General features: G+C 48.4%; 1 protein-coding gene and 2 non-coding genes across 6 annotated transcripts in view; 2 read left to right on the forward strand and 1 right to left on the reverse strand.

Moving 5' to 3' along the window:
- Positions 1-3,721: 3,721 nt before the first annotated feature.
- LOC119233156 (small nucleolar RNA SNORD104) lies at positions 3,722-3,787 on the forward strand. The gene has a single exon (XR_005122307.1). It is a non-coding gene; the product is annotated as a small nucleolar RNA SNORD104 (small nucleolar RNA).
- Positions 3,788-3,964: 177 nt separating this feature from the next.
- LOC119233183 (small nucleolar RNA SNORA76) lies at positions 3,965-4,094 on the forward strand. The gene has a single exon (XR_005122333.1). It is a non-coding gene; the product is annotated as a small nucleolar RNA SNORA76 (small nucleolar RNA).
- Positions 4,095-4,657: 563 nt separating this feature from the next.
- TEX2 (testis expressed 2) overlaps positions 4,658-12,486 on the reverse strand; it is a 98,983-nt gene continuing 91,154 nt past the window's right edge. For 3 of the 4 annotated variants that reach the window (XM_037494481.2, XM_054688910.1, XM_037494482.2), the window contains exons 9-12: positions 11,107-11,232; positions 9,553-9,762; positions 7,691-7,811; positions 4,658-6,208 (exon numbers count right to left, since the gene is read on the reverse strand). In XM_037494481.2, the coding sequence (XP_037350378.1) occupies positions 6,086-6,208; positions 7,691-7,811; positions 9,553-9,762; positions 11,107-11,232 (580 nt within the window). In that variant the 3' untranslated portion in view covers positions 4,658-6,085. The other variant, XM_054688911.1, reaches the window with a different exon arrangement.

Genomic DNA, 12,486 nt, shown 5'->3' on the forward strand with positions numbered 1-12,486 from the left:
ATACATTGCTAGTGGGAGTACAAAATGGTCCTACCACTTTGGGAAATAGTTTGGTAGTTTCTTACAAAAATACACAATGAGATGCAAACAAAAACCCATAAAAAGACTTTGACACAGGGGGCATCCCTGGTGACGCAGGAGTTAAAGTCTTAGTGCTATCAAGCAATTGACAGCAAAGCTATCAGCAGCCACTGCGGCAGGAGTTTGATCCCTGGCCAGGGAGCTGACCCACATGGCACAGCAGACCTCTGCTGTCTCACCTGCTCCTCCCCTCAGCTGTGTATTTCAGTCATTCTACCTGTTCTGCTCCCCACTCTGTCTCTGGTGAATCCTCTCACCCCCCACACTTATGGCCTACACCCCAGTTCTTGAATGCATTAAAAAAATTTTCCACACAAAAGTTCACAGCAGCTTTTCACCGGGGGCGCAAACTGGACACAACCCAAATTCCATAAATGTCAGTGGAAAAAAACAAGTTGTGGCCTATTCAGACAATGAAATACTACTTAGCAACAAAAAGGAACGAATTACTGATCTAACAATATGGGTACATCACAAAAACATTAGATTAAGTAACAGGAGCCAGGCAGACATGAGAGTACAAATTGCATGATTCCATTTATAAGAATATCTAAAATAGGCAACACCATTTGTAATATTAGAAATCAGATCAGTGGTTGCCAGGGACAGAGGTTGCTGAGGGTGGGGATTGACGGTAAAAAGATGAGGGAAATTTTTGGAGTGATGAGAATATTCTATGTCTTGCTTAGGTGGAAGGTTATAGAGTGTATGGGTTTAAAACAAAACAAAACAAAACAAAACACATGCCTCCCTGGTGGCTTAGGAGTTAAGTCTCAGTATTATCACCGCTACAGCCTGAGTTTGATTCCCGGCCAGGGAGATGACCCACTTACGGTGCAGCAGACCTCTCTTGTCTCCCTGCTGCTCCTCTCAGCAGTGTATTTCAGTCGATCCTCCTGCTTTGCTCCCCACTCTGTCTCTGGTGAGTCCTCTCACACCCTCTCCCCCACACCTCTAGCCTTCACCCTAGTTCTTCTACACACACACACACACACACACACACACACACACCCAGGAAGTGGACACTTAACATATGTGCCTTCTAACTTGTACATAAAGTTGATTTCAAAAGAACTAATTCAGAAAACATGACTGTCAAATAATTGAGTGATGAGCCTATAAATATACATTAAACCCTCTTCAAATGTATTTACCATGAGATACCATCTTCTCACCAATGGGCAATATTAAACATATGATCATATCAAGAATTGGTGAGAGCGTAGGTCAGTGTGGGACTACAAATTAGAGCATCCACTGTGGAAAAGAATTTGCTATTATCTAGAAAGTTTTGTGCCTTGTCTACCACTCAGCAATTGTGCTTCTATGCACTATGCTAAAGGAATTCTTGCACACACACTACAGGAACACTTAAAGCAGCTTTGCTTGTAATGATACAAACTGGAAGCTATTTTAAATGTCCAACACAAAGACAACAAGACGTAACTGCAGTATAATTGTATACTGGAGCCCCTCTCAGCAGCGACATTGGCTGCAGGGCTACAATGACTGGGTTGTATTACAGTCAGCAATGTGAATGTCACCAGCATTAAGCAATTAAAAGAGCAAATCAGGGGCTCCCTGGTGGTGCAAGGGGTTAAGCACAGCACTATGAAGCTATTGCAGCCACTGCAGCACAAGTTTGCTCCCCAGCCAGCCAGGGAGACACCCACATGGCATGGCAGACCTCTCCTGACTCACCGGCTGCTCCCCTCAGCAGTGCTTTCAGTCAGTCTGTCTGTTCTGCTCCCCACTCTGTCTCTGGTGAATCCTCTCCCCCTCCACACCTCTGGCCTGTATCCCAGTTCTTGTATGCATAAATATATATATATATATATATATATATATATTTTAAAAAAGAGCAAATTGGGCCTCTCTGGTGGCACAGCAGGTTAAGCGCAGTGTTGTGAAGCTGTCCACAGCTTCTGCAGCACTGGTTGGATTCCCAGCAGGCCAGGGATGGACCCACATGGCGCAGCAGACCTCTGCTCCCCTCAGCAGTGTATTTCAGTCGATCTGCCTTTTCTGTTCCCTGCTCTGTCTCTGGTGAATCCTCTAAGCCTCCTGCGCCTCTGGCCTGTACCCGGTTCTTGTATAAGTAAATGAATCTTAAAAAAAAAAAAAAAAAAATCCATGGAACACTTGTTACAATAGATCACATTCTAGGCCACAGGGAGAACTTTCATACATTTCCCAATGTAGAACCTGTACCACACTGTAGTAAATGTTGACATTAATAAAATTTTAAATAGCAATACAATAAAAATATTCATATTATTACAAAACATTTGCCATAATAATGTTTTGGATCAAAAATTTATTTTAATTTTAAAGACTAGAGAGAAAATGAAAATGAGAGTCTTTTGGACTACAAAGTCCAAAGCTGAACTGCTTTCACCTTTTGTCTTTTTATTATTAAAATTTTATTATTTTCTTATTGACAGGAAAATAATTCCCAAGGAAAGCGTATGAAGGAAATTAAGATACTTGGAGACTGTTAGTTTCCTGCGCTCTCCCTGCAGTAAATCAAGCTCTCGGGCAGCACAGCTTTCTTATCTTCCCACTCTTATGAGCTCGCCACTAAGAAGCACGTTTACTTTTCCCAGTCAGGGCTCTTTGAACTCCCCAAGACGCTGTTCAAAACTGTTTTGGCATTTTTTTTTAAAGCGTTGCAATGACAGAATTTTTCCATGTCATATCAGTTCTTTAAAGACAAATGCTTGTTGGCCACTAAACGGGCCCAGTAGTTTTCATTCTTTACAACTTTTTTATTTCATAAAAGATTTATTTATGCATACAAGAAGGGCACAGGCCAGAGATTTGGGGGGAGGGGTGAGAGGATTCACCAGAGACAGAGTGGGGAGCAGAACAGGCAGACGGACCGAAGTACACTGCTGAGGGGAGCAGCGGGGAGGCAGGAGAGGTCTGCCGCGCCATGTGGGTAGCTCCCTGGCCCGGGATCGAGCTCGTGTTGCAGAGGCTGCGGACTGCCTCATAGGTTCGTCTTAACCCCTTGCGCCACCAGGGAGGCCCCTCTTCACAACTTTGTGGCCTATTACTCTTTTTCAGAAACCGAGGCTCCGGCGGCCACGGCGATGCAGCACCAGGCCCCGAGCTGCTGGGAGACAGACTCTTTCCACCGGGACTGGTGACTTTGACCTCCGGGGACAACGTTACCTTCGCTCAACTTTACACCCTCGGCGTTTATCCTAGTTTCTATAAAAAATCCCGCCCAAGCCAGGAACCGCTCGCTCGCAAAGCGGCCCCGCGGGGATGGCGGGAGCACCAGGGCCCGCGGCGACGAGACGCGGGAGAAACCCGCACGGGTGACGTCGCACGCGACTCTCTGGCCGCCCTCGACGCCCGTCTCTATGGTCGGTACGTGACCACTCTACACCCTGGATGGCTCGGAGAGCCCGGCCAATCATTAAGTCACCTTACAAGCACGTGGCCTAAAGCTCGACTTTCTATTGGTCAATCGCGGTAAACCCCGCCCAACAGCCGCGGTCGCTCCTTTAAGTGGAAGCGGGGCCGCGTCCCCGGCCTTTCCGCGGCCGGGGAGGTGAGGCTCGCTGGGGTGCGGCGGCGGCCTGTCTCGGGGCTCGGGGGCGGGGGGGGGGGGGCGGGCGGCCGGCGGCCTGCGGTGATGACTTTCCAAAGCACGCGTTAGACTGCTGATGCGAGTGATGCGACCTGGAGTCTGAGCCGGGCGGCGGCGGCGGCCGGGAGGGGGCGGGCGGCGGGCTCCCCCCGCTCACCCTGCGCTCTTGTCCCCGCAGGTCCCGCGGCCCCGGACGTCGGCCCCCGGCCCTCCCGCCCTCGAAGTCCCTCAATAAAGTGGCTGACCCAGTGCTCGTGTCCGTCTCGTGTGTGTCCTCGCGACGCGCCGCCTTTGAGCCCCCGCGGCCTGCGCGTGGCCCCGGGGGTCAGGCTGCGGCGCCAGAGCACGAGCTCGCGCATAACTGGGGCCGCCCGCCCCCCGCCGGCGGCCCTTTTAACCGCGAGCGACACGGCTGCGTGCGAGCTGGGGCGCAGCCCTCAAAGCCAGGGCACTGGGGATCCCGCGGCTCGCTTGCGGCCGTCCCCGTCGCGACCCCCCCGCGGGGATCGGGAGGCGGGCGGGGCGGCCTCTGCGGGGGCGGGGGGACTTGACTCCCCTGACTACGGTGCAGTGGTGGCTGCGAGCCACATTCAGGCGACTGCTTACTTGGGTGCGGTGCGCCAGGTGCGAGGTGAAGCTTGGTCGGGTTAGCGTGTCGTTAGCTTGCACAGGTAGTAACAGGGCAGTTAGGTTAGATTTTACACACTGCTGTGATTTTTCACATATGGGCACATGTATGATCAAACTAATCCAAATGAAAGATGAGCCATCTCTGACCTGTGCTTGGGTGAGATGTATACTGAGGACAAGTCAGAAGTTGAATGACAAAGATGCATACGTGAGGGGTCTAAACTGCCAGGACACCTGCCTATCAGGGTGTGGCTAGGACCACCTCGGTCCACTGCACTTACTAAAGGAGGGCCACCAGGCTCTGTCCCTACTTGTAAACAGGATTCAGCACAAATGATGATCTTGTTTTTGACATGAGATATTTATTTGTGAAACAATACAAGCGATTGTAAATCCCCACATACTATTTGATTAAGTGCAATAGAGTACAGTCGTGGAATCTACACAGTAGTGCATCTAGTCCTTTAGTTATTGCACAGAAATTATAAAGACCAGTGAACAAGACATGCGGACTGACAGGCAAATTGGCCTACACAATGAGAAATTAGAACAGTACACTGACTGGAATGGTCAAGTGATTTAAGTCATGTTTTAATGGTGCGATTGGAATCAAATAAGGGTTGAAATTTTTTTCGATAAGACTCATTTCTTAAAAGTCATGTTCAAGCAAGGTGCTGTTTAAAAAACCACTATTAGCTTTATCCACAAATGTAAGTTATCAAAAGATACCCAAAGGTAATTTTGATTTGAATGCAATTTTAAACAAGTTTTGTTTTTACTTCTCAAAGCAAGTTTTACAATCAGAGCCCCCAAACTTGTAAACTACATCATGACACAAATGCACAAAATAAAGTTGGCAACATTAAAGAAAGGTCACGTGTTAATTTTGAGATTTGTAGTGTTTGATGTCAAGCAAACTTTTGGTCTTGACTCTCACCTTGATAGTTAAGAGAGCAGTTCTCCGCTTTGGCCACCAGAAAGGGAAACTGCCCTCAAAACTATCCCCAACCAATTCCATTAATGATGCATTAAGATTCCCCACAAAGCTTCCCAGAGCACAGGAAGTGCCAGGTGGTTGGACTGGCTCTGGCTTCCTGGCCCACCACTGGTCATTCAGTGCGAGTTCGACATTTTCACAAAAGCTCTTGTCTCGGGAAAACATGGGGTTACAAACCAGGCGATTGTACTCATTGGTAAAGGCTTGGGATGGTTTGATCTCATGGCTTTGCCTAATGTTCACGTGAACCCCGCGGTCCCCACCCGAGCTGAGTGTTGGTGTGTGTGTTCTATGGCTACTTGCTTCCAAAATGCACAATTCCAATGATGAGCAAGTTGCTGGGCCTACACAGAATGCCACTCCCACCAAACCGCCAGTCTCTGGAATGGGGGGGCTGGCATCACACAGACCACAGAAGTGACAGTGGCCCATCCTGCTCTGGCTGCCTGAGGAAAAGCTGGCGTCAGGCAAGGGCGGCCTTCCAGGTGGACAGCCTGCTCCATGTGCTCTTTTTGTAAAGTAGAAAGCGGGGGTGTGAACCACTTGAAACTCTGGGTCTGCTGTGATGGTCTTTCCTGTTTCCTTGGCTGAGTCACAGCTTCGCAGCAGGCAATCCAGATACCAGTTACTGAACATCTCACAGTGGGATGGGCACCAGCAGGCAGAGGGCAGAAGCTGTGGCACAAGGAGAGGCCGGTGCTACAGCCTGGACGGCGGCCATGAGCCCCACACCTGGAGCTCGGTCTGCTAATACTGTGAGTGCCAGTGCTCCCCCATCACAGCTGATCGGCAGCCTCAACCGACAGGTCTTTCAGGAGGCAGAAAGTGGAGCGAGGGTCCATGGCTGAGTGCATTATAGGGATATAAACATCATCCATGTTTGGCATGACAAAAACTTTCTGCAGGAAGAAAGAGCAAGTCATGTGCAAGAATGCCTTGTTTTATCAAGTAGTAAGATACAGACTACCACAAGTTCTACACGTTCCAAACGAGTCCCTCTCCCACACTTCAATTCAGAAAGCGTTGAAGATTCAGTGCATGAACACAAGAGCCCAATAAGTCAGCTCTGGGGCAGAAGCAGCCTTTGATTTCACGCACATGTAATAAGATTACTCAAGAACTAATATTCAACATTAAGAGAACTGGTTTAAGCTGCTCGTAGTATTTCCAAGGTGCTGTAACTTGGATACATATTCCAGGTGAATTTTTCCATTTAACTCCTAGTAACAAAATGTAAACAATTTTTTTTCAAAGAGAACCATGCAAAGTTATATAAGAAAAATCCTATCATGAACACCAGAAGGATAATGCGTGATGGATAGTAATGGGGCTCTGCCTGTCTATTTATAATCTAATTTGACGTAAGTGCATTTTGGCAACACAGTCAATTTTGAGTAATGCACTCACCAAAGTATAGAAGAAAACAAAACGGGCCATGGGGGCTGCAGCTGTTATCCTTTGCGTTCCCAACTAGCTTCAAAAATACCAGGCATCAATATTTTGCCCCCTCCCCTTCTTTTGCTCCTTTTACCCAAGGCCCCTGAAGAGAGGCCTCACACGCCTAATGTAGGGTTGAGGAAGATAAGAAAGAACACTGAAGGCATGAGGTGGTCTCTCCCCTGGCTAGATTCAAATTTTCTATTTGGTGACACATTAAGCTTTCCAGAAACTGGTTATTAATTATATTATCTCTAGCCTTTAAATAAGGAGAACATCATTTTTTAAAGGCAATAATTCAAAACATACTATAAAAAATGTGTCTTCTTCCAAAGGGGGGCTTCATGACAAAGTAAGTTGCTTGCTAATCTGTAAGACCTTGAAAAATCTCAGCTGATGAAAATTTGATAGAAGTAGCTCACCAGGGCCTTAGCTACACCATGTAGCAAATGCCAAAGAATGAGTTCTGGCTTAGTCACCTCCAGGCAGATCGGCAGGGGGGACAGGCCTGCTGTTTTCTTTGGATTCCCAGGGTAGGTTTCCGGTTGAGCTGAACAAACTGAGTGAGGTGGATACCATATAAAGACAAAAGCAACTTCTCTAACCTGTGTGGGTCCTACCTGAGGGCCAATGCCAGGCCCTGCTCTGGGAGAAAGTCCAAAGACAGCCCAGCAGGAAGAGGGGGCCCCTGCCCCCAAGGTGTACGAGGACAAGGCAGCCATTTTGTTTATAGACTCCTGCCTTTTGGGTTTCTCCTCTGAAGACAACTCTGGATTCTGTGACTGTTTCAGGGGTTTTTCAAACTATCTGAAATGTCACTCCTGTCACCTGCCTGGGATGAGGGCCCACAGTTTTTCATCTGATTTTCGGAGTTCGCTCCCCCACCCCCCACTCTACCCAGAGCCTGCAGGTGCCTGTGAAACGCTAGATAACCTCAGGTGTACCTGAAACTCTTGCTCCAGTTTCTTCTCTATCCAGTCTGTCACATGAACTAAAGTCACTTCTCTCTCTCCAAGTTTTGGCCGAGCTTTTAGCTCTACATATGGTGGCTTCCGGAAACCATACCTTTATGAAGAAGATAAGTAATAACCACAGTCAGAAGCAAAGAAAGGAAGTGGACAACTCCCAACAGTGACCATTCCTCATTGTCATTACTTAAATGCTCTTAATCTGAAAAATCTAAAAACAATGTCTTGTGAACTCCTGTCTCGGGACTGTGGGTGAGGCTGTGATGGCTGGAAAACAGCTCTGAAGCTGCAAAGCCAGGAAGCAGCATGGAAAAGCCCATGACCTGCGCATTGTTTATGGGTTTAGTTTTTCCAAAAATGGCAAGGAGAACCATTGATGTGTGCTTCTTAATAAAAGAGATATATGTACATTACAAAATCCCAAATATATTATTGTATAAAGCAGAAAGGGAGACACTGGCTCTCCCTGAACCGCCACCCCCTCCCCCAAGACTGAATCACTGAGCAAAGTGAGATAAGTTTTCCCCACACTCCTATAGGCACGGATACCATGACAAATGTGTCAAGTTTCTATGAAGATTTCTAAACACTCTCAATATCTATAGTTAGCTTTATGGATCAATAAACAGTTGTGTTTGAGCAAGCGCCGGGGAATGGTATCCCAAGAGGGTGACTGACTAGAAAATCTTAAAACCTGGAAACAAGGAGAACTTTTATATGAACTCTCACTATGAAAAATAATTTTTTTTTTAGGTTTAGCAGACTATATAATAAGATTTATTTCTGGATGGACAGATGATAGGCCTTTTTTCCCCCCAATTTTTCCAACCTTTTGATTTTTGAAAATGAAAACATTACATTTAAAAAAATGAAACCTAAAGAGGTGTTTTTATTTTACTGGGAAACACCAGCAGTAGCAGCAAATGGTTGGCCAACTCGAAAATCCTCACTGATCTTCCCACAACCCTCCTGGACACCAAGGGCACGTGCAGCGTGCTGGCTTCACACCGAGACAGAACAGCACTGCTGCCTTTCTCATGAGTGTAGCCTGTGATACAACAAGGTCTCTGAAGCAATCACTGTATACACTTATGCACACTTCATTGGGACTGGAATGTCAACTGTAAATTGAGAGTCACAGATAGTGACTTTCTTCTTCAATACCTATGCATAATTGAATTCAGTGATTCTCATGCCTGGCTTAGTCCCCCAAGCCCTGAATCCTAGGGGCTGAGCTGAGCATCTCTCTATTTTTAACAAGTCCCCAGGGGAACTGTGATATGCTGGCAGGGCTGAGAACCATCGTTTCATCCCATGACCGCCCCTTGGAAAGACCTCCCAGCACAGTTACCAAGTGCACACGGCCCTGCCTGCTGAACATGGAGGTCTGATCCGACCCAGGAACAGCTTTCTAAATCCAGGGCTCCACTGGATGCACGATCCCTGTCTGGCTGGTGGAGATGGCAACGGCACTGACTTCCACAGAAGCTGTGAGGACTGAGCGGGTAAAGCAGTTACACCCCAAGACAGGCAGCAGCTCAGAGCTCTGCGACAGCAGCTATTCTCACAGGTGTAAAGGGCTGGCTGAGAGGGGAGGATGAGCAAGGACAGAAGCAGTTCGTCCCATCAGCTTAATGTGTGACCTGAGCTTCTCCTAATGTGAGAAGATGAGTCTTTACATGTGAATTAGCCATTCAAAGAGGATAGAACCCAACTGACAATATAAGGTCTCATGAACCGGAGAAGGCACTTTCCATAATCCCAAGAGTAAGCAGGTTGGGTATTTATGTTCATGCCACCAGGGGGGCTCCTTCTGGCCCCCAGGCCCCTCTACGTACCATATCCGGTCAGTCGGGGGAGGTGGGATGTTGACCGCCAAGGTCCCTCTACATTCCTGTACTTCGACGGTTAGCAGCAAGGGGGTGTTGGAGACTTCTTCAATCTTCTTTTTAATGAATTCTGTCTCCGTTGCTTTTTGGAAATATTTGGATTTGGTAATTTTATCAACAAACCTCATAATCTTACTTGTTCGGTGACCTCCAACATACCTTTAAACAAAGACACACGAGTATAAATTACTCCTTCACAAATAAAAACTTTGAGGCTCTCTGTTCGCTTTACTTTAGACCAGGGTTTCCTAACCTCTGTGCTACCGCCATTGCAGACAGGACACCGTCCCACATGGTGTCAGCAGCACACTCCCCCCAGTCACGACAGTCAAGAATGTCCCAGACATTGCCACTGTCCCCTGGAGGGACAAAACAAGTCCCAGTTGAGAACTAATGCTCCAGAGAAGGTAATGGCATCAGACAGAGGTCAACTCTCCTGTGCAGAGAAGGCACCTCGCCTGTCCTCCTTTACTCCCCCAAAGACGGGTGTGAACATGGCGTCCTACCAGGGAGCGACACAACACATGTGATGTCTTGCTGCAGCGACAGGGACACAAGAGTGAGGCTGGACTGCCTCCTAGGAGGCGTCATGCCAACGCTGAGTGGCAGCTACGCTTCAAAGGGCTTAGAAAACTTCTAAAGAAAAATGTTCCATCCAGCTGATGCACTAAGCAGGCCAAACAGCAAGGGTTTGTGGCTCGCACACACAGCCCAGGAGAAGGCCGCTTGCCTGATAGGTCCTTCCCAGTCCTGAGGTCAGAACAGTCACTGCACATGTGTAGGGGAAGCAACCACTCTTTAGAAGGTCAAGGAGGCAATTATTTAATAATTGCACACAAAAAAATTAATAATTGCACACAAACTTCAGTGCCAGCCCTAAGGATCTTGATTCTCTTTTCATCTTCTGCAGAATTTCAAAAGGAAAAAAGTGGTATTTTCCTACCAATGCTTCTGAGTCACCTGGCTTCTTTATAATCTTAGTTTTTTCAACTCACTTTTAATAATTTAACATCCCTTACTAAGCTCTTTGAGTATCCCACAGTCCAAGTAACAGGCAAAGTGAGCCCCGAAATGAAATTCACCATACAAAAAGCTCAGCTAAGTGATCTACATTTTCGAAATTTCCTGAAGAAACCACCCAAGTGTCAGCCCCAGGAAGCCGCAGCCCAGAGAAGGCAGCGACCTGACTGCAGGGGTGTCAGATTCGAACGGGGCACCAGGGGGCGCTGCTGTGCAGCCAGGGCTCCGAAGCGCCTGTGTTCACTTGGCTTGTGAAAGTCATTTCAGTCCGGGCTGCCGTCAGTAAAGCTGTACAGATCATTTTCACTCCAGGGCCTGGGGTTTGGGTTATTAATGCATGCTAGAGCCACTGACTTTGCGTTACTAATGTTAAAACCATTTATTCAATGTGGAGCAAAGAAGATCATAGAGGAAGAGTGAAAAAAGCTCCCTCCCAACTTGCCGTCCTGACCTCCGGGGACTTGAGAAGTTTGATCCACTCACCCTTCAGCCCCTGAGGGAAGCGGTTTGTCTCCTGTGCTGGGCTCTGGTGCATCGTCTTCATCGGAGGATCCAGCGCTGGAGGACTCCTCATCACTGTCGGCCAGACAGTACGCCCTGGGCCTGGAACTGAACGGGCAGAGTCACACGGCAGCCCATCCAGCACCAGGCTCTGCCGAGAGGGGACGACACACACTGCAGCCACCACCCACGCCAGCATTCTCTTCAACCCACGCCAAAGAGGAGACCAATGCAAGACTTGGATGGGCCTGTCACGGGGACTCTTGAACACCAAGTCCCCTGGTAGAATCACAGAGGAGTTGGCCTGAAGAGTTCCGCTTTGCACATGCGTCACAAGGAAGTTGGGGGGCGTGTGATGCAGTCCACACAAACGCAGTGATTCACGACCGTGCAGCAGTTTCTAGATGGGAGTACAAATGGGAAGAATGGATGGTTGCGAGTGTGGGGTGACAGCCAATGCTGGCAACACGGCCACCCCTCAAGGATGATGGAATGTTCAGACAAGGCCCCTGATTCTGGCTGAGTTGAGTCATGCTGGTGTTTTTTGACAGTTACCTCCAGATGAGTTCTGACTCAAGACTCCTTCCTAGTGAGTTATGTCTTTTACCACATACCTCCCCCAGCTTCTGAAGCCACAAGATATCAACCTCAAGGGACTCTACAAAGCAACTGGCACAAGAACCCACGGACTTCCCTGGAGAAGTGCACATTCCCAGGCTGCTTTCAAAATAAAGTAATAAATAGCCTCAGCAGAGAGCATTCACCTTGCCAGGCTGTGTGCTCAGTCTGCAGAGGATGGAAGGGTAGCTGGGTCAGCGGCAGTAGAAAGCAATCAGAGCTCCCCCTAAGGGGCACAGGAGGTCTCTTGGTTCAGCTCTGGCCCCACAGAGTTCCCTCCCTGGACTGTGGCTTTGCTTCAGAGAAGCTCAGAGACATCACTGGGATGAAATAAACAAGGGCAAGGATGGTTTCCTAACACTATTAGGCAACCAGGCGCTCACGACACAGAGCTGGATGCATCATGTGGTTTTGGCAAGAACACAATTACCCGGAGGGGGGACGGCAGTGGCGCTGTCTTAGGTCCATCTCCCGGCATGCCACCCTTTGGGTTCTTCCCTGACGCGGACCTTGGACACCAGAACTGACTGGAACAATCATCTCATGGCCATTGGCAGACAAGGGCACCCCAGGGTGAAGCTGGTGTGGACCTGAAGGCTTGGCAGAGGCCCACCCCTGGGAGGGCAGGACTGAAATCTCCGCCCTGAAACTGGAGCTCCGCTGTAAGAAGACCTCAAAGGTGTCCTCTGCCAGGACACACCGGTCCTCCACCCCGCACTGAAACAATGGCCAGCCTGCTCCTCC

The sequence above is a fragment of the Talpa occidentalis genome, unplaced genomic scaffold (assembly GCF_014898055.3).
Source record: "Talpa occidentalis isolate TD23 unplaced genomic scaffold, MPIMG_talOcc4v2.1 talOcc4.7, whole genome shotgun sequence".
Lineage (NCBI taxonomy): Eukaryota > Metazoa > Chordata > Mammalia > Eulipotyphla > Talpidae > Talpa > Talpa occidentalis.